General features: G+C 56.5%; 1 protein-coding gene and 1 long non-coding RNA gene across 7 annotated transcripts in view; one reads left to right on the forward strand and one right to left on the reverse strand.

Annotated features, from left to right (window-relative positions):
- Positions 1 to 18535, forward strand: part of CEP164 (centrosomal protein 164) — a 71051-nt gene extending 52516 nt beyond the window's left edge. For 2 of the 3 annotated variants that reach the window (XM_060160458.1, XM_060160459.1), the window contains exons 15-32: positions 1873 to 2085; positions 5611 to 5742; positions 5835 to 6051; positions 6890 to 6967; positions 7185 to 7316; positions 7676 to 7798; positions 9761 to 9904; positions 10343 to 10615; positions 10951 to 11129; positions 11464 to 11590; positions 11937 to 12004; positions 12477 to 12684; positions 13680 to 13787; positions 14405 to 14519; positions 14962 to 15306; positions 16082 to 16148; positions 16903 to 17025; positions 17181 to 18535. In XM_060160458.1, coding sequence (XP_060016441.1) covers positions 1873 to 2085; positions 5611 to 5742; positions 5835 to 6051; positions 6890 to 6967; positions 7185 to 7316; positions 7676 to 7798; positions 9761 to 9904; positions 10343 to 10615; positions 10951 to 11129; positions 11464 to 11590; positions 11937 to 12004; positions 12477 to 12684; positions 13680 to 13787; positions 14405 to 14519; positions 14962 to 15306; positions 16082 to 16148; positions 16903 to 17025; positions 17181 to 17277 — 2749 coding nt within the window. In that variant the 3' untranslated portion in view covers positions 17278 to 18535. The remainder of the gene's footprint in view (positions 1 to 1872; positions 2086 to 5610; positions 5743 to 5834; positions 6052 to 6889; positions 6968 to 7184; positions 7317 to 7675; positions 7799 to 9760; positions 9905 to 10342; positions 10616 to 10950; positions 11130 to 11463; positions 11591 to 11936; positions 12005 to 12476; positions 12685 to 13679; positions 13788 to 14404; positions 14520 to 14961; positions 15307 to 16081; positions 16149 to 16902; positions 17026 to 17180) is intronic. The other variant, XM_060160460.1, reaches the window with a different exon arrangement.
- On the reverse strand, positions 13433 to 19197 carry LOC132526337 (uncharacterized). 4 transcript variants are annotated; one of them, XR_009542534.1, is made up of 5 exons: positions 18856 to 19197; positions 17170 to 17238; positions 16371 to 16556; positions 14387 to 14470; positions 13433 to 13730 (listed from the first exon to the last, which is right to left on the reverse strand). It is a non-coding gene; the product is annotated as an uncharacterized LOC132526337 (long non-coding RNA). The 4 variants fall into 4 exon arrangements; XR_009542532.1 differs by having other exon boundaries at positions 13433 to 13733; XR_009542535.1 differs by lacking the exon at positions 14387 to 14470 and having other exon boundaries at positions 18856 to 19196.
- Between the last annotated feature and the right edge of the window lie 1510 nt (positions 19198 to 20707).

Genomic DNA, 20707 nt, shown 5'->3' on the forward strand with positions numbered 1-20707 from the left:
TCGTAGATCTTTCAGGCTCACTGTTTGACCGCCTCGGACCTAAGCTGGGAGTTTGGGACACTCGATCTTTAAAACAGGGACACGGAGGAGAGGCGCACTGAAAAGCAGCCCCATTTGCCTGTGTGCCAGACGTGCAGGCAGGCTCAGTGGTGCGTGCAGCCTGGGCACACACGGGCACGCCGGCTGATGCCCCATCTCTCCGCAGCATCTGTCCCCAGGGCTCCACACAGCTACGTAGCCCACAGGGGAGAGAGACATTAAAAGGTACCATCTCAGGGAAAAAAGATGATTTCAGCTCAGGCTGGAAATGAGTTGGAGGGTTGATGAGGCTGAGAGCTGCGGGGGGAGGCTCTTTCCGAGGGCGGTATTCTCAGAGGAGGTGGCAGCCACGTCTTACATCTGCATCAGTCGGGCTGGGACAGGGGACTGAGAGGAAGCTGGGAATTGGAAGCGGGGAGACGGGCTTGGGAGCAGAAGAGAACTGAAGGCAGGACTCAGGACTGCTTCTGGTCTGAGTCATGATTTTAGGAAAGATCTTAATGATATTTCAGAGATAGCAGAAGCCTTTTGTGTCTTCCTTCTCTCTCTGGCCTCAAGGGGCTGAAATGGAATTCCAGAGCCCTTGTTTACTTCTGCTCTTCTAATTTGATCCCGCCCGCTGCCTTCTGTCTCCTGCAGTGTGGGAGCTGAGGGAGGAGGGAGTTTTACATCCCCAGCGGTGGACGGGGGACTGGCTCCCCTCTTGGGCTCTGGCCCCTCTTGTCCTTGATTGGACCACGCCCATATGCCGTTGGGGTCCACTGGGCCACCGTGCCAGGCCTGCCGCGGCTGGAGCACCGCGGGAGAAGATGGTGGTTGGGTGGCCAGACCAATTTCTGATGTAAGATTTAGGGACCTGGGAATGCCAGCATGTCCTGGCCTTTAGGAAAGCCGCTCTGGGAGGCGAAACACTTTATCCCGCTTATGCTTTCGTTGCTTAAAATGTTCTTGGGGTTTCTCTTTGGGTATCTTTAAGAACCAGAATACAAGCAACATAACAGCCTTCATTATAGACATCTCTTTAACCGATACCAGTGTTCCTTATCTTACCACCCGCCTTATGCATCCAGGTTAGAATTTCTTTTACACATTTCCAAACAGTGAATTCACTCTAAGCAGATGAAGCTGTGGCATCATCGGGGAGATATGGAGCCTGGCATCTGGTTGTGCTCTTGCTCCTGTCTTTGGCTTAGGGAAGGGTCTCCTGCCCGGCTCCCTTGGCAGAGTGGGGAGGACGGTTTCCCATTCCTGGGCCTCCATGGACTATTCTAGGTCTCAGGGCTAGGAGCTCTAGCAGCGAGGAGACATGCTGCTACTTCTCCCGCTGGCTCGTACACACTGGCCTCTGTTCAGTTTGAGAGTCAGAGAGCAGCCTCTGGGGACTTCCCAAACTGCTGGCCTTGAGCCTCGAGTAGCAGGGAGAGCCCTGGTAGGGAGTCGGAAACAGGGCCATGAGCCACTCTGGGGAGGAGTCCGTGAGGGACAGAGCTCTGCTCTCTTCCTGCTGCCGCCAGCCCTTGAGCCACAGCTTGGGTGTTCACTCTGGCCACAACCCACCAGGTGCCCTGAGAGCCTCCTACGGGGCACCCTCATCCCCAGGCTCTCGGGGCCTTTGACAGCCACCGTGGGGCTTGTCCTATAGAACAAATGCTGCCTGTGTCTTCGAGAGGGTAGCCTTGCTGCCCGCCCTTGGGTACAGTGATTTGCACTTACGATTCCTGACCCTGGGCCCTCTGTTAGGGTTCCGTATGTGCTGTTCTGTATCTATAAATCCTAATGCCGAAAGGTGGGTGGATAGTAAACCTAGTGAAATGCTGCTTCCACCCTTGGCAGGCGATCTACAGAGCCTGTGGCTCCCCCAGAGCAGCTCTCAGAGGCTGCACTGAAGGCCTCGGAAGAGGCGGTGGCCCAAGGACTCGAGCAAGAGCAGAGGGGGCTCCTGGAGTCCAAGCGAGAGAAGATGCCGCGGCTGCAGGAGAAGCTGTGGCAGGAGGAGGAGGCGGCGGAGACCCTGCAGCTTCACCGGCAGAAAGAGAAGGCGCTCAGGTCCCGCCCCGACCCCAGTCCAGCTGCCCCAGCTGTGCAGGGACACCCTCCTCCCACCCTGGCAGCCACGGGGATGCCCGGGGCCCCTCCAGGACTGCCCTCCAGTGGCCCGTGTGGAGGGGTGGGCTCCCTGGCCAGGGCTCGTGCCTTTCCTCTTTTTGGGGAGGACTTGGGAGGCGTGATCGTAATGAGGGTAGCTAACATTTTTTGAGAGATTACACTGATCCATATGCTCTATGTCTATTAATTTGTTCAGTCCTCGGAATGGCCCTTATGAGGTGTCGTCATCAATTCTGTTTTGTAGCATCTATAATACAGACGAAGAAACTGAGGCACAGAAAGGTTAAGTAGCTCGTCCCAGGTATGGAGGCTTGTAGGCAGCAGAGCCCCGGTTAACCCAGGCGCTTTGTCTCCGGAGAACAACTACATCGTCCTCTCTCTTGGGAGTCAGGGCCCTGTTGGAACCCGCTGAGATTGGGAGGGACCACGTGAGGTGCTCTCGGACCCAGAAGTTTCTATTTGGGTTCCTGCTCTTTGAGTAGCTGTCTGCGAGGCCCTAGACAAATGCGACACGGAAGCCTGGGCTGGGCCCACGTGTACAGGATTGTGTGTATGTATGCTGGAGTTTTATAGGAAGAGGCAGTTCAGGGCTGGCATGATGGCTACACAGAGTCACCAGGTCCCTGGTCTCCTTTCATGTCTCTGCCATCTTTAGTGCTGGGTTTTACTCTCAGGGTCTCTTTACAGTCCAGTATAGCTGCTGGATCTCCAGCCATCGTATCTGTGCTCCAGGCAGGAAGATTAGGGGTACCTTCTAGCTCATTCAGTCCCTTTGAAGGCACTTTCCTGGAAATTTTACCCAATAACTTCTGCTTATTCTTTAAAGGAGTTTTCCTGGAAACTTTACCCAATAATTTCCACTTATATCTGGCTGGCTACCCCTGGTTGCAAAGGCTAACTGGGAAATGTAGTCCTTCAGCTGGTCCTCTGTACCTGATAGAAAAAAAATCAGGGTTCTCTTAGTAAAGAAAAATGGGAGAATGGATATTGAGAAGGGTAGTAAGCAATCTCTGTCACAGTCCCAGGATGGGAAAGGTGCTACAAAAAGATGTTAATATATTTCACTTACTTAGCAAGTAAACTAAAGGCTAAATCTTGTCCTCTTGGACAGAACATCCGAAAGTGCTAGAGACTTGCTATTTTTCTATCATATGTAGCAAAGACTTATAAAAATATTTATGCTTAATTTAGAGAAACTAACAAAGCCAACACCCAACTACCCAGAGGGTTGGGGACAGTCTCTCTCATTAGCCCAACACAGGGTCTACTGACCCTGGGTCCATCCTTATGTCACCCCTCCTGGATCCCCAGCCAGAGTGCATCCCAGAGGACAGATCTTCCCGCAGCATCTTCCTCTTCCAACCAACTGAAACTTGGGGCGGGGGCCCACCCAAACAGGGTGCAACTCAGCTTACCTTGAGAGGCAGTGCCTGGGAGGAAATCCCCGTGGTGTCTCCCTGCCCACCTACCAGGCTCCTCTCTCTTCCCAGTCACCCTCAGCTGGGCTGACTGTGCCTTTTGTCCCTCCCCAAACCCCCCAACTGCAGAGGGGGCCTCCCAGAGACCTCTTAAGTCGTGGTGAAAACCAGCCGCCAAAAGTGTCCGACTCAGGGCCTGAAACACAGTAGTTGCTCAATAAATGATGGCTCTTGATTGTAAATATTTTCAGTCGAAATCAGTACAGTGTCAGCGGTCTTGCCTAAGTGGTTTCTCTGTGGGCAGTGCCTTGCCTGGCTGTCTTCCAAGTAGTTTATCACGAGAACCCTGTTTCTGTTTACGTGTGAGCCTTTCTGAGGGGTGGCGCCTCCTCTTTGCTGGGAAACTGCCACTTGGTAGAAATTTCTGGAAACCCCAGCTGACCTTGTAGCAAATAATTCTCGAATGAGAAAGCAGGCAGTAAGGCAGGCAGGCTAACTCTCAGTTTCTTTAGTTACAAAACAAGGAGATTGAGTTTAGTTGTAAGATGAAGAGAGAGAGTTGTAAAATGCAGGACTTAACCTCTAAAGACCCTTCCAGCTCTGCCATTCTGCGGTGCTACATGTAACATTTGGCCATGGGATGAAGAGAAAGGGTTTCTGGGGAATCTAGAAGGAAGGATTTTTACTTCACTCAAATTTTCTGTCATCGTGGAAGAGAGCAGTGGTGCTGATAACTTAAAATAGGAAATGAACCTAAATCTTTTCTGGCTTTGGAATTCACTCCAGAAGCTTTTCAAAGAAATTGTCTTCTGAATCGTGCACAGCACACAGCCCCTGGTCACGTGGGGGCCGCAGGAGGGTTGTCTGCTTGGGATGAGAAGGGTACTATCGTTAGTCTGCAAGTAAGGTACCCCTCATAGATAATGAAAGCTTGCTTATAGTTTAGGCCTGGTTGATACTGTTCAAATTCAACAAACATGCATTGAGTACCTACGTCATATCTGTTACTGTGTTTGGCACTTAGGATAAAACAGGTTTTAAGACAAGACTCTTTCTCTGGAGAAGCTCCCAGGCTTGTAAGGAAAACACACATACAAAAGATTAATTAATTATGGTGCAGTGTGATGCGTGGCACCGAGCGGCATGCTTAAGAAAGGTCCTCATATAAAGTGTGTTGGGAGCAGAAAGGTAATTGATGAACTTGGAAAGACTTCTCTGAGAGGAGGGAGCTGGGTGTTGAACAAGGAACATGGGTTCATCAGGTAGGAAAGGGGATTCTAGATGGGGGAACCAGCATGAACAAAGGCCAAGAGGCAGGGAAGAGTGTAGTGGGGTTTGGGGGGGGTGGCTCATCTGCTGTGGCCAGAGCTGGGCTGGAGTCAGACTGGATCCCACCTTGAGTGAACGCCACCAAGGTGAACCTGGAGGCCGAGGAGAGCCTTTGGCAGAAATGCTGTGCTGGGATCATGGAGCCTGTAATCTGCTTCCGGCTGCAAAGAGCAGGTGGTTCATAGCCCCTCTAACCTGGGGAGGTATTAGAGGGAGACAGCAGGACCCAGAGGCTGAGGTTAGACTCGTCTTTAAGACTTAGGAAGCTTCGGACTTCCCTGGTGGTGCAGTGGTTAAGAATCCGCCTGCCAATGCAGGGGACACAGGTTTGAGCCCTGGTCCGGGAAGATCCCACATGCCGCGGAACAACTAAGCCCGTGCGCCACAACCACTGAGCCCACGTGCCACAACTACTGAAGCCTGCATGTCTAGAGCCCGTGCTCTGCAACAAGAGAAGCCACTGCAATGAGAAGCCCGCGCACTGCAACGAAAAGTAGCCCCCGCTCGCTGCAACTAGAGAAAGCCCGCGCACAGCAACAAAGACCCAAGGCAGCCAAAAATAAATAATGAATAAAAAATAAATTAAAAAAAAAAAAAAGACTTAGGAAGCTTCACAGGCAGGCTACGGGCTTTTGGAGGCCGAGAGCCAGGGGTTATGCCTAAAAGAGGGAAGGCCTTGTGGTCCCGCCAACAAACTTGCCTTTCCTTTGCTTCACAGTTCCCTGACGGAGCAGCTGCAGAGAGCCACCGAGGAAGAGGAGAGCCTGGTGAGAGAGCAGGAAGGCCAGAGGCTGTCCCGGCTCTGCGCCCAGGTGCAGTGCAGCGTGGAAGCGGATGAGGACCAAATCAGGTGAGTGCGGGCTGTGGGCTGCCCGGCCCCCTGGAGGTCCACCCCCGCCTCCCCCAGTGCCCAGGCCCATCCCCACCCGCTTGTCTGCCCAGGGCCGAGCACGAGGCTTCCCTGCAGAGGCTGCGAGAAGAGCTGGAGTCTCTACAGAAGGCTGAGAGGGCCAGCTTGGAAGAGAGAAACAGGCAGACGCTGGAGCGTCTCAGGGAAGACATGGAGGCTTCGGAGAAGAGAGAGCAGGCCGCCCTGAACACGGAGAAGGAGAAGGCCTTGCAGCAGCTGAGGGAGCGGCTAGAAGGGGAGAGGAAAGACGTGAGCGCCCCCCTCCCCACCCCAATGTGATCCTGGGCTGCCTGGGGAGGAGCTGAGCGCTGAGGAAGAGGAAGCGCCAGCCTTGGGGCGCAGGGTGGGGAGCCAGGTGGAGAACGGGTGTCTGCGTGGATGGGCAACGAGATGTCGGGCCGGCTGTCTGGGCCCGTGTGGACCTGGCCTGTGCATTTGGGAAGATTTCGTGACTGAAAGAACTTAAACCAGACCAGAGCTCTTGAGACAAAGGGGCCTCGTCCTTGTCCCTGAGGGGCAGCTGTGAGGACCCCGCGTTTCTCTCCTTTCCCCCTGCCTCAGAGTGAGAGGCTAGCGCGCTCAGAGGAATTTTTTCTCCTTTGTCCTTACTCCCTGTCCCTCCAGTCCAGTGGGTCTGTCTCTAGGTAAGAGGCTGAAGTAGGTAATAGGCCACATGGAACTTTTGTTTTCTTTTGGTGATGGGTGGAGTTTCAGCTCTCAGGCCCAGGGTGTCTGCAGCGAGGCGTGCGGGTGTGGGGACGTCATTGTACTGCACGCGCTCTGGGAGGTGGTGCTGAGACGCGCAGGCAGGAGTGTTGCCTATGTACCGGTGGCCTAGAGGCGGGGGAATGGAAGCCGTGACCGAGCCTTACTGAAAGGCCCCTCCACTCTGGCGTTCACGTCCCCGTTCGTTTGCGAGGTGCAGACTTGAGGGACAGTTGTTTCGGAGGAATCAAAGATGTGCCTGCGGTTCCCCTTGAGTGCTTAGGTCAAGAGGCATTGGGGGTGGTCTTCTGGCTTTCCTCGTCTCAGCTCAGAGCCCGGCCAGCCTGCCCTGCGTCCTCACAGGCCCTCTGCTCTGCCCCAGGCGGTGGCCGCGCTGGAGAGGGAGCACAGGGAGGAGCTGGAGCGGCTGTCTTCCTCGCTGGAGGCCAAGAACAGGGAGGTGAGGCGCGGTGGCCCTGGCTGGCGGGGCAGACCCTGGGCATCCTGGGGTGTGAGCCGCGGGACCGCTTCACCCACACCCCGTCCCCTAGGGAGGGAGTCTCCCTCTCCTGCAGCCCCCGGGGGGATGGGTGCTGGGACCCTGGGAAACGAGTCCCCCGCGGCCACTCTGCAGCGCTCTCTGCGGGTCACGCTCCCCTGTGTGGGTGCCTCCTCAGGTGGTCTCCAGCCTCCAGAAGAAGATGGAGGAAGCTCGTCAGAAAGAGGAGGCCCAGCTGCAGGAGAGCCTTGGGCGGGCGGAGCAGAGAGCTCATCAGAAAGTTTATCACGTTCTCGAGTACGAGCAAGAGGTGAGTGCTGGTCTGCTCCTTCGACTCTGTGTACCTGTCGTGGACACTCTGACGGTCGGCCGAGCCATCCTGGCCCAGGGGTCCTCTGCTTTGCTTTGGACAGCTCAGCTGGGGTCAGGACTTCAGGGTCCGTTTTCGTGCCTTAGCTCCCTGGAGGCCAAGTGCTTCTCCACCCCCATGCCCTATATGTGAGGAGGAGGGCGTGCTGGGTGTGGCCGTGTGTATGTCACCTGACGTGTGCACGTGGGGACATCGGGGAGGTTGTGTCACGTGTGTATGAGTCCCTTCAAGTGCTTCAGTCCCCGGGGGCTGCTCCAGCCTCAGTCCTGCATGTCGCACCCCTGCCGCCTGCCCTGCAGCTCAGTGGCCTCCTGAGAGAGAAGCGCCAGGAGGTGGAGAAGGAGCACGAGAGGAAGATGGACAGGATGAAGGAGGAGCACCAGCAAGTGGTGGCTGAGGCCAGGGAGCAGTATGAAGCCGAGGTGACCTCACCACGTTCCCTGGCACTTGCACGCGCGCACACACACACACACACACCCCGGGGTCACACACACACACACACACACACACACACACACCCCGGGGTCACACACACACACACACACCCCGGGGTCACACACACACACACACACACACACACACACACACACACCCCACACACACACCCCGGGGTCTCACACACACACACACACACACCCCACACACACACCCCGGGGTCACACACACACACACACACACACCCCGGGGTCTCACACACACACCCCACACACACACCCCGGGGTCACACACACACACACACACACACACCCCGGGGTCACACACACACACCCCACACACACCCCGGGGTCACACACACACACACACACCCCCCACCCCCCACCCCCCACACCCTGGGGTGACTTCACCACGTTCCCTGGCATGTGCATGTGCGTGCACACACACACACACACACACACACACACACACACACACACACACACACCCCGGGGTCACACACACCACACCCCGGGGTCACACACACACACACACACACCCCGGGGTCTCACACACACACACACACACACACACACACACCCCACACACCCTGGGGTCATACACACACACACACACACACACACACACACACACACCCCGGGGTCACACACACACACACACACACCCCACACACACCCCAGGGTCACACACACACACACACCCCAGGGTCACACACACACGCACACACCCCACACACCCCACCCCCCACACCCTGAGGTGACTTCACCACGTTCCCTGGCATGTGCATGTGCATGTGCGTGCACACACACACACACACACACACACACACACACACACACACCGGGGTCACACACACCCCGGGGTCATTCCCAGCTGGCCGGAGGGCCTGGGAAGGGGACCACCTGTGGTCAGGGATGGTGGGAGGCTTTCTTTCCCGGCACCCTGCAATGGTGAGATCGTGTTTTGCCTTTTTCCTAAAGCATTAGGTGAGGAGCGATTCCTCCCCATCAGCAGGCTGCACTTTGCTCTCATATTAATAATAGCTGACGTGTGTTGAGCTTGTACGACGTGTCGGGCACTGTCCTAAGCTCTTTATGTATATTACCTCATTTAGTCCTCACGACACCCTTAGGGGGTTCATACTATCATTATCTCTATTTTAAAAAGAGGGAACTGAGACTTGGGGAGTGTAAGCAACTCTCCCAAGCCCACCCTGGCTAGTAAGTAGAGGAGCTAGGATTCAAGCCAGAATGTCTGACTCCAAAGTCTTCAATTTTAACCACCCAACACCGTGCCACCAGGGTTAATAGAAATTCCAGGACACCAGGAAATAGACTGGCAAGAGCCACCCAATATTTAGATATTATCTGCCCAACTTCAGCCTTCGGTGGGAACGTTCAGTGACTTAAGTGGACCCATGCCAGCTTGCTCACGTTGGGGGTGGACGAGGGGGAGGGCTGGTGGCTGACTTTAGCCCAGAGCCAGGCCTCTACCCAGGGTTTCTAGGCTACTCCTCCAGTAACTGGAACCGGTATCCCAGACTCTTTGCACCAGGGCAGAAATAGCGGCCCATTGTGGTGAAATGTAGTTGACTCCCTTCCCAAACCAGTTCTGCCCTTGCTGAGGAAGAGTGAGAATTTAGTAACGATCTCTCTTCCCTTAAAGAACGAAGGCTGTACGTGCAGGGGTGGTGGGTGAGGCCGGCTTCCACCCAGGGATTTCTCAGCACGTCTGACCAGCATTGTTTCAGCCGCAGAGAGCCAGGGTGCAGGCTTTCTGGGGGCGGGACCTCGCCGTCCTCAGTGCTCTCCTGCTCTTCTCCAAGAGCCGGCCTTAGAGGCCTGTTGGGGTCCCTGATGGCACTGACCCAAGGCTGCAGGGTGGGCTGTGGTTTTAGGGGTGGGAGAGGCGGCTGTGGTTTCCCACCGGCGGCCCCATCGTCCGTGCAGGAGAGGAAGCAGCGGGCCGAACTCCTGGGGCACCTGACGGGAGAGCTGGAGCGCCTGCGCAGGGCCCACGAGCGGGAGTTGGAGACAGTGAGGCAGGAGCAGGACCGGCAGCTCGAGGACCTGCGGCGGCGGCCCCGGGAGCAGGTGGGGGCCCCGGACAGACGGTCGCTTGGGGCCCGCCCTGCCCGACCCCTCCACCCCGGGTAGAAAAGTGCTGGGGGCCGGCACTGCAGCAGCAGCAGACAGAGCCTGACAGCTTCAGGGGTGGGGGTCTCTCGCTGGCCATGCGCAAGCTGGGGCATCTTGCGCTTTTGTTTTCTGGGCCGGGGAGCATCCCCAGGACTAGAGGTGGAGGTCAGCAGCCCCAGGGCCTCGGGGTTGGCACCTTCGCCTCTCCTCGCCCCCGCTGAAATAGACGAGAGGTGGTGCTCTGCTGGGAGGCCGTGGGGGCAAGTGGGGGAAGCCAGCCCAGCTTGGAGTGGGCGGTATGGGGTGGTAGGTCACAAACCCCTCCTGCCGCTCAGCACGTGCCTGTGCTCTTGCTACGCTCACGGCTTTCTCTCCACCTACACTTCTGTGCAGGAAAGGAAACTCCAAGATTTAGAGGTGGAGCTTGAAACCAGAACCAAGGATGTCAAGGCCAGATTGGCTCAGCTGGATGTCCAGGTGCGGGAGCGGGGGCGGAGGACAGGTTCTTGGGGACCCTGGACCTTGGAGTCAGCTTCCCCGGGAGAGGACCCGGGGCCCGGAGATGGCCAAATGGCCGGTCCTCTCCTTCGCCCGCAGGAGGAGGCCGCCCGGAAGGAGAAGCAGCAGCTCCTCAATGTGCAGAGGCAGTTTGCGTTGGAGCGCGAGGTTTGGCGGCCTCTCCTGTCCTCTCTATCTCCCCTATTCCATTTCCTTCCCTCCCGCACCCCTTTGTTCACCGGATCTGTCCACGGAATTGGGTTCCAGGCCATGTTGGCTGCTATTGCACAAATAGCCCCAGCGTGTGGGACCAGCTCAGGAGCCGCCGGGGGTGGGCCCGGTGGGGGACACTGCCGCTGACGGCAGACACAGGCCTTCAGTGTGCCTGGTTCCATCCTCTCCCCGTTGCTCTTCCCTGTTGTCTGGTGCTGCCCGCTCCCTGCCTGCCCCGCCCCCCCACCCCCCATGTCTCTGGGTGTGTCTCTCTTTCCTCCTGCCCCCAGGAAGCCGCAGCCACCCGTCAGCACCTGGAGGAGGCAAAGAAGGAGCACAGCCACCTGCTGGAGTCAAACCGGCAGCTCCGAAGAATCCTCGAGGAGCTTCAGGCCCGCAAGTTGGAGCTGGAGTCCCAGGTGGATTTGCTGCAGGCCCAGAGTCAGAGGCTGCAGAAGCATGTCAGGTGGTCTGTACCCCTGCACTTAGCCACCCCTACTGCCTCTCGCCTGCCCTCTGCCCTCTGCTGCTCATGGGCCCTTTCTACTCACGGCCCAGTTAACAGGCAGAGGTGGGGCCAGGTGGAGGGGCTGCGTTTTGTGGGGAGTTGGGGCTGTGAGTAGCCGGGGGTCCCTGGTTCTACTGTTCACGCCCCAGCTCTGCCTCCAGGGTCTTTGACAGGAGTGAAGGGATGGAGATGGTTCTCCCTCCTTCCCCCCAGGAGTCCTGACAGTGTGCTGCCTGGTCTGCTTCGTCATGTGACCCTGCCTCCCCCCACCTCCCCCCTTCGTCTCCCACCACAGTGACCTGGAGGCCAAAGCTCAGAGGAAGCAGGACTTGCTGAAAGAGCTGGCGGTGGAAGAGAGTGATGCTTCCTCACGATTTGAGCCTGATCTCCACATTGAGGACCTGAGGAAATCCCTTGGGGCGGTGAGCTTTTCCGTGCCTTGGGAGGGTCAGGGTGGCTGGGCTAGGGCAAGGCTCCAGGCACCAGGAGGGGGCGGGCCTCCAAGAGTGCACCAGGAGGGGGTGGGGCTCCAGGAAGACTCTGGGCTCCTGGAGGGGTCCTGGCTCTGTTCTGCATAGAACCTTAGTCTCCTATTCTTATCATTGCTAGTCCCCTTCTCCATCAGTCAGATTATATCTGTAAGTGAATAGTCCAGCGGCTGGCAGAACCATTTCTGTGTCTGGGCCACTAGGAGGGACTTTGGGGTCCTTGGAGCCCATAGTGTATCTGATGTTACCTTCAATGGGCCTTTTCTACTATGTGTCCTAGAACCAGACTAAAGAGGTATCCTTTTCCCTCTCCCAGAGCAAGGAGGAGACCGACTTGTCCTTGGACAGGTGAGTTCCAATAACCTGTCTTATTTTGCGTTGAGGATGCCAGGAAGGGGTAAGTGAGTGCCTGCGTCACAGAGCCGGGGTGGACTGAAACGTGACGGTGGTCTCCAGCGGGGCTCGGTTCAGGGAAGGGGCCCTGGGTGCCTGAGGAATCGTCTCTGACAAGCCAAGAAGGTGCCCATGGTGATCTCTGGCATCTGCTGACCTCTGCTTGTGGGTCAGGCTGATGGGAGTGTCTAGCCGTCTCTGGAGGCCTCAGGCACGTTCCCTTTCATAGTCAGGGTGGGAGGACTCAGCGCAGCCCGTGCCCCGCGCTCTGTGGGTATTTAGTGGCGATGTCCCCGCACTCTGCCCGGCCGCAGCACTGCAGTCTGTGCTCAGGATGGGCATCTGCTCGGGAAGTGGTTGTGACCCACAGCAGGGGTTCTCAGAGAGTGTGTGTCCCCCTCCAACCCCCCGCCCTGTCCCCCCGCAGCGCCCGGCACTACCTCTCTGCCGAGGGGGTAGCTCTCCGCAGCGCCAAGGAGTTCCTGGTCCGGCAGACGCGCTCCATGCGGAGGCGGCAGACGGCTCTGAAGGCTGCCCAGCAGCACTGGCGCCACGAGCTGGCCAGCGCTCAGGAGGCGGCCAAGGACCCGCCAGGCACCAAGGCCCTGGAGGACGTGTGCAAGGACCTGGAGGAGGTCAGGAGCCCGGGGGAGGCCTGGGGCAACCGGCGGCACTCCCTTTGGGCTCGCCCTCAGTTGATCATTCTGGGGACTACACGAGAGTGGGCACATGGGCCTTGGGGTCACTGGACAAGTCTAGGGAGACCAGACAGGAGATATAGGATAAGATCTCCACGAGGATGGGAGCTTCCTTACACTTCGTGCCAGTGCGGTGTGTGGAATGCTTTCTCTAATAGGAAGTCATTCGGGCCTCACAGTAGCCATAGATGATGTGCAAGGTAGTAGTGGTATTCCCATTTTCTAGGGGAAGGGGAGAGACATTCCACAGTGCTTGGCCATTCCACCACACTCAAGACTTCACTCAGAAGTGAAAATCTTTTGAGCACACTTGGCATAAGCTTGAGTTACTTCTCTGTTTTCCTTCTCTGAGAGAGACCCTAATTTGCAATGAAACGGCAGAGACGCTGTGGTTATTATCAGTGGGATCACAGCTCTCTCTGCCATTCGGGGGTCTTGGCAGACGATCATACCTGGTCCCTTAGAATTCTGAGGGTGCTCAGAGCTGGTGAGTGAGCTGTGGCCCCTAAGCCTGGCTGGGGGGCGGCAGAGGGCAAGAGGCTGGTCCCGATAGAGGGGCAGCCTTCCCGGGGACATCTGCATGCTACCCCCAGGCCCTGTCATTGCTCTGCTGAATCCCTCCTGCTGCTGCCGCTGATAGTACTGGTAGTTGGAGCAGTGATAATAATAACCATTTGGTTAACAGTAACCATTTGAGAATTTATTAGGAGTGGGCATAGTGGAGGGCACGTAGCATACTCTATCTCTTCTAATCCTCACAACCCTAGGAGAAGTAGTATTTCTGTTTTTTAGATGAATGTCCAGACTGAGAGTTCAGTAATTTGTTCGAGATCACCCGGATCAGCCAGCCTACAAACGGCAGAGCTGGGCCTCCGGCATCTGCCTGGGTGGTTAGTCACCGTCTTCCTCCTCCCCTTTCTTCGTGGCTGCAGGAGACCAGGCACCTGGATGAGATGAAGTCAGCCATGCGGAAAGGCCACGACCTGCTGAAGAAGAAGGAGGAGAAGCTGCATCAGCTGGAGTCTTCTCTCTGGGACGAGGTGCAGCCCAGTTTCTGCCGTGGCCTCCCTCCTCTATTCCTGGGATTCGGTTGGGTTCTTTGGGCCTGTGTCGGGACAGCTGGGCTGCCAGGGCCCAGGATTGGCAGTAGGCTTAGGGCTTCTGGGCTGGTGAAAACGGCAGTGGCTTCAGCTTTGAATTTGCTGAACACATCTGGGGCTTTGGATACCTGTGCTGAGTGGTCCTGAGCAGACCCGGAGCCTCTTGCTGAAGGTTCTTGGGAGGGGACTGGCCCCTGCCCTGGTGCCCAAGGAGAAGTTTGCCCCGGGTGTCAGGAATAGAGGCTCCTAGAAGGTTTCCCTACCTTCCCTTTCCCCCAGATGCCAGAGGTGTAGGTACAACACCTACACCTTAGGTGGAGAGACACCATGGGGAGTGTTTACTGCGGGGGGAAGGGTTGGGGTCTGCCTGGTCCTGGTGGCCCTACTGCCCTATCTTCGGTGGCTGAGTTCTCTTTGCCTCGCCTGTAAGGCAGCCTATATGACGTGCGTCTCCTAGAACTTTGGGCCCAGAGAGCCTACCCACCAAGTCCTCAGGTGTCACGAGGGCAGTGGGCAGAAAGCACAGGGCAAGTCCTTACCGCCGCTTCACCCACCAGGCTTCAGATGAAGACACTCTGAGAAGACCCCCCACCAAGAAGGTGGTGACCTTTGACCTCAGCGACCTGGAAGACGGGAGCAGTGACAGTTCCGAATCCTGCCCCCTGCCTCACAGTGAGTGGGGTATCCATGGGGAACGGAGGGGCTGCACCTGTGGCCCCCTCCGGGGGCCAGTGTCTGGAGCAGATGCTTGGGCAGGAGTGAGCCCTCTGGGTTTCCCAGCACACTGGGCCCAGAGGCTCAGGGGAAGCCTTCTGATCATGCAGGGTCCTCACAGTGAGACAGGGGTCCCTCCTGGTGCCGTCCCCGGCCCCCCAGGGAGGCTCTTCTCCCTCTGCAGCTGTGGCCTACAAAGGGGTGGCGGCCCTCACCCTGGGGATGCTCTTTCTCTCGGCCAGCTTCCTGTCTTGAACACAGAAGCCCTGGGGCTTTTGTTGGGAGGAACGGGGAAGGGGTGGGGATGTGGGCCAGTAGGATGCACAGTGCCAGCTGGGCCTGGGCCATTCTAGGGCCCCGAGCCCGAGTCCTGCCCCACCCTCTGCCTCTTCCCTTTCAGTCAGCCCAACCCCGAGTCCCACTTTCCCCAACAAGATCCACTACCTGAGCAGCTCCCTGCAGCGGATCAGCGGCCAGCTCAACGGTGTCCTCAGCGTGCTGGGCAGCCTTAACACCCAGCCTCCGCCGCTTTTCACCTCCACACCCTCTCCGCTCCCCACCCAGGCCTCCAGGAGCACCCCCGCTCCCTCCTACCCCTCCCTGCTCCGGGTCTCAGCCTCATCCCCGGCTCCACCCACGTCCACCCAGTGGGCCTGGGACCCAGAGCTGGGCCCCCGGCTCTCCTCCTCCGTGGCTCAGACTGTGGACGACTTCCTGGTGGAGAAGTGGCGCAAGTATTTTCCAAGTAAGCCTCCCTCTAGGCCATGTGTGGTTCTGGGTTCAGCCTCCCCGCCTTCCTCCTCTGCCTACCCCTCGCCCCCAACTTTGGCATGGCCCATTGACTCCATGGTGGGTGCCTGAGAGGACCTTGCTGCTCGCCCTGTGGCTGGAGGCCCTCTGTGTCTTGACGGTTTACCGGATGGGGCCTTTATGATGGATGCCAGAGCTCAGCCGACCCTAGGAGGTCACCGTTGTCAGTGTCACGATCGCTGCCATCTTGTGTGTTATATATATTATGGCCAGGCATTTTATATATGGTTTTTCATTTAGTCCTTATATTAATCCTCTGAGGTTATAATATGTATTCCCATTTTACAGGTAGGGAAACTGAGACTCAGAGGTTAAGCATTGAAAATATGCTCCAGGGTACCCAGGGAGTGAGCAACAGACTGGGTTTTGACCCCATGTCTCTGTGACTCCAGGGTTCATGACCCCTTGGCTGTATGTGGCCTCCCCTGGTCTCATAACCCTGCTAAGGAATGTGAAAAGCCATAAAAACAGTTATTTGAAGGAAAAAGTTCGTCTCCTTATCCCAGCCCAAATTGAAAATAATTTCAGTTTTAGAAATAAAATAAATAGGACCATTCCTGGCCATCCTCTGTCTCTCACCTCCAACCACAGAAGCTTCTCCTGTTTTTGTCTGGGGGGCAGTGCCTTTGCAGTTTCTCGGGGAAGGCAGGAGGGGGCTGGCTCAGATGAACCGCTGCCCATTTCTGAACGCTTTCCTCCCACTTTTCCAGCTGGCATCCCGTTCCTCAGCAGTGGCCCTGCCCCCCTGGAAAACAGGCTGGGGTATGTGTCTGCCAGGTAAGCCTCCCTGTGGGCTCAGGGTGGAGCCACACCATTCAGCTGCTCGCTGCAGCTCCCTGGGCAGGTGGGACCTGGGAGGGGACCAGAACTCCTTGTCACATCACCCAGAGCGGTTAGGCAGGTCCCCAGGCCACGAAGCTGCCTGGGTCTGTGGTGCACCTCCGCAGCCAGCGAAAAGTCCCAACCGATGAGGTCCCAGCGGGGCCCGGCGGGCCTTACCTGATCCAGCCCTGTGAGGAAGCTGCCCTGTGGCACCTTGGGGAGAAATGGGCCCCTGGTGGGGCCCTGCCCCTTCCAGCCCTGGAGTGTGGCCTTCGTCTCTTGCCCTGAGCTCTCTGTCTGCATCACACGGCTCCCTTCTTCCCCCAGGCCCGCTGAGCAACATCTGGAGTGAGAGGGGGCACCCTGTAGGGGGAGACAGATGGGCAATTATTGAAACCTGTTATTAGTTTCCCGTTCATCTTATTCCTTACCGAATGTAGCCCCTGATGTATCCCTGCAGGCCCCCAACCATAAGTACAACCCCTCTCACCCTTTGGCCAACTTGGGAGCTGATGCTGGCAAGGTATTTGAGTCGATAGAGAGGGAAGCTTTTGCAGATGAGATTGGCCGGGAACAGGCAGATGTGGGAGCCTCGCCGTCAGGAGCGTTCACCCTTTCGGGAACTGATGCTCCTCATCCCCGAGGGGCATTCTTGCCTGGCTCCAAGACCCCCCCCCTGGCACTCCTGCCTCCTCTGCCCTCCCCGCAGTGAGCAGCTCCGCCTCCTGCAGCGTCCCCCCTCCCAAGTCCCCGAGGCGGGCAGCACCAACTTCCAGGACATGATCGAGGCTCACCGCAAGTGGCTGGAACATTACAAGAATGACCCCAAGTCGTATCTTTTTAGCTGCTCTCCCAACCCCGATCCCTTCTTGCTGTAACTGCCAAGGTGTGTGGGCCCTCGGGGTGCAAGGAGGACCCCGTTGGGCCTGTGACCCTTCCCCAGGCGTGCTCACCTGACTGCAGAGTTTTCCTTCACCTTGTGGCCAGACATCTCTTCTCTTCGGTGCCCAAGCCAACGGCTGGTTCCGGCCTCCTGCAGCTGGGCCTGGATGAGAACAACAGACTGAAGGTGTATCGCTACTGAGGCCCTGAGCCGGCAGGCAGCCTGGCCTCTCCTGCGTCCAGACCAAGTGTCCGAGTTGCTGCCTGCACTTCACTCCCTCTGATGATAAAGCGTTCTCCCGTCCCCTCTTTGCTGCTTGCCTCACTCAGAACCTAGAGGAACCACGGGGAACCGGTGGCATTGGCAGGGGTGGGGGAAGGATGGTATGACCAGAAACAGTAAGCCGCCGCCCCAGACCGTGTAACGCATCTCGGGCTGCCCTGTGTGACTCCTGCGGGCTGGCAGCACTGACGTGGGGCAGCGGGGACAGGGGCACCTTCGCGAGAAGGTGGCACTGGAGGAGCTGCCTCCTTCCGAGGCCAGGGGACTCCTTTGGAGCGGAGTTGGCCTCTCGGACCTGCAGGGCCTGCTTGGCACTCCCAGGGTCACGTGTGTGGCCCTTAATTCGCCAGAACAAAGCCCCCCACAGCGTGTCTGTACCCTGGGACCAGGCCCCGTCTCTCTAATACCTCAGCTGTGTAGAGATCAGACTTTTTTTTTTAATGTCCCCTTTCTTGAGTGTTCTCCCTCCTTTTGACTCTCTCAGTATTGGGCCCAGAGCCCTGCGGGAGGTGGCTGGAGGCTGGGCCTGGAAGTTTTGCTGTCTGTCTGTCTTCCCTCTGCTGGCCCTGGGGCTGACCTCAGGAGCACCCCCTTCCCCTTGCCCAGAGCATCCCAGCTAGCTTCTCAGGGCTCAAGTACCCAGCTATCAGGAAGCCAACAAGCCATAGGAAAAGTCAGGGGTGGCTCTGGTCCTCACCTTGGCTTTCTCTTCCCGGACCACCTTGGGTCTACACGTGGGTCATTTCCATCCGTCTTTTCCAGCTGTGCCACCGCCCACCCCGTCCCCCTGCCGCCCCTCCTCAGAGCTTGGAGACTTGTTCTGGAGGAGGTGAGGGGCCTGGCCCTGGCAGGGAGGGACCAAGTGCCAATGGGAGCTGCTGCCATTCTGGCACGGCACCCTGCAGCCCCACCTCCCATCAGTGGGCTCCTCGGGGGGACATGCAGGGGATGTTCAACGTCTGCCCCATTGTTTAAATACAGTGCCCCCATTTTCCTTGTCTTGAAAGCTGTGGGGTTGCCCTTGCATCTCCAGTGCATAGAAACCAACTCTCCACCATCCCACCCTCGTTCCTCTGTCACGGGGTAAGAAACTAAGATCTCATACGTTACAACCAACTCTAGTGACAATCCTGTGTTTTTTACGTCAATTAAATCGCTGCAGGTCCAGTTGCTACAAGGCAGTTGTGTGAATGTGTCTCCTTTTTGAAGGACTTTCCCTCCCTGTATTTTTAAGCAGGAGGCAAATTAATATTCACAGAACACCTAGGTATCGGATCTACTCACATGACAAACCTGTGATGTAGATAGTTTTAGCTCCATTTCTGTGGATGAGAAAACCAAGCCTCAGAGATCTTTAAGTGCCTGAGGTCCTGGAGAAAGCAGCTGAGTTCCCTATAAGCGCAGAGCCTCATACGCCATCACTGTGCCCTGAGAGCTCCCATCCCAGTGGGGAAGTGCCCCAGCCTCCCGACTCCACTTACCGGCCCCGAGACTGACTTACTGTGCCATTTCCCAAAGGCCACTCGTCGTCGTTTTCCCCATGCAGACGAATGAAAGGTAAGCCTCCTGAAGTCCTAGGCTGGCAAAGTTAGGTGAGTTTTTCCTGCTCCAGTGGTGTGAACAGCCTTCGTAGTCTTGGATTTGTAGCAACAAAATTGCTGGAAGAACCAACTGAGAATCAGGCCGTGTTTCATAGACTCGCAAAAGAAAACCGACTTAAAGACAACATACAAAGGAACCCAGCCTCTGTGTCCCAGTGTCCGAGCCGCTCTGAGGACGGGAAGGAGGGAGGCGCTGAGAGGAGCCTGCGGATGACTCGTGCAGCCCACTCAGGTCTCACAGTGGAGGGAGCGGCCCAGAAAGATCACAGGAGAGGCCAAAGGTGCAGTCTGCATGGCGGGGTCGGGACCAGATCTGAGCAGTCCTGACTCCTAGCCTGGGGCTTAAGGAAAGAGTATTTTTAAAAGGGTGTTTATTTTGAATAGGCTCTGAGTTCACATGGCTCAGTATTCGAATGGTACAAGAGTCAGCCCATCCGTGGGCCGTTTCCTCGAAGGTAACAAATATACCAGTTCTTTCTGGAGATTTTATGTAAATAAAAGAAAGAATGGAGACTGTTCTGACTCTTCCCTTTTACTGGTGGGGTAAGGGTCATTCCTCCCGTGGGGATCAGACAGTTGCCCAAAGCTCTTCTGTAAGACATTCATTGCCTCTTAAGGGAGCAATGCTGAGCATGATAATAGCCCCCCCCAACCCCCGTAACACACATTAAAAACTTCCACACAGAATGGCAGTATGGGGGAGGGGAAATAACCCTGGCCTTAGGACACCTGGGTTTACTTCTCGCTCTGACATCTACAAGCTCTGCGACCTGAGCAAGTCCTTTCTGGGCCCATGTCTTCCCTGGTCAAAAGCTCGAAGCCCAAATCCACAGTCCAGGGACAAAGCAGGGTAGCTGCCTCAGATTCGGTGACTGAGGGGCCTGCCTTGGGCGGAGAGCTGCCCTCATCCGGAGAGGGACTGAATACGTCCAGTGGCCTAATATAGGCCTCAGGTGGGGAGGGGTGCTGGCAGGGGTTGCCCATACCTCCAGCAGCTTCTTTGGAGAAGTGATGGTTAAAAAAAAATGGATCAAGTACCATCACCAGTGCTGATGAATTGGAATGTTTCCTCATTCCTCCTTGAAACTTCTGCATCTCCAACCTAGGCCCCCGGCCTCCCTGCTTAGCTTTGCCATCTCCAGCAGGTATGTAGACAGAGGGCCCAGTGAAGGGCAGTGTAACACCATTTGCCATCATGGAGGAGAGGGGCATCTACTCTTGGGGGGGGGTCCCACTCAGGTTTAAAGGCAGTGGGGGTGTGAATCAAAGGTTCCCACTTTATCCTCCCTGTGCCTTGATTTTCACACCTGTAAAATGGGGTTAATAGCGGTATCTAGCCCAACGTAATAACAAAAATACCAAACAACCCAATTGAAAAATAGGCAGAAGACCTAAATAGGCATTTCTCTAAAGAAGACATACAGAGATGCTCATCATCACTAATTACTAGAGAAATGCAAATCAAAACTACAATGAGGTACCACCTCACACCAGTCAGAATGGCCATCATTAAAAAGTCTACAAACAATAAATGCTGGAGACGGTGTGGAGAAAAGGAAACACTCTTACACTGTTGGTGGGAATGTAAATGGGTGCAGCCACTATGGAAAACAGCATGGAGGTTCCTCAAAACACTAAAACTAGAGTTACCATATAATCCAGCAATCCCACTCCTGGGCATATATATGGACAAAACTATAATTCAAAAAGATACATGCACCCCTATTTTCATAGCAGCACTATTTACA

This window comes from Lagenorhynchus albirostris, chromosome 9 (assembly GCF_949774975.1).
Source record: "Lagenorhynchus albirostris chromosome 9, mLagAlb1.1, whole genome shotgun sequence".
Taxonomy (NCBI): Eukaryota; Metazoa; Chordata; class Mammalia; order Artiodactyla; family Delphinidae; genus Lagenorhynchus; species Lagenorhynchus albirostris.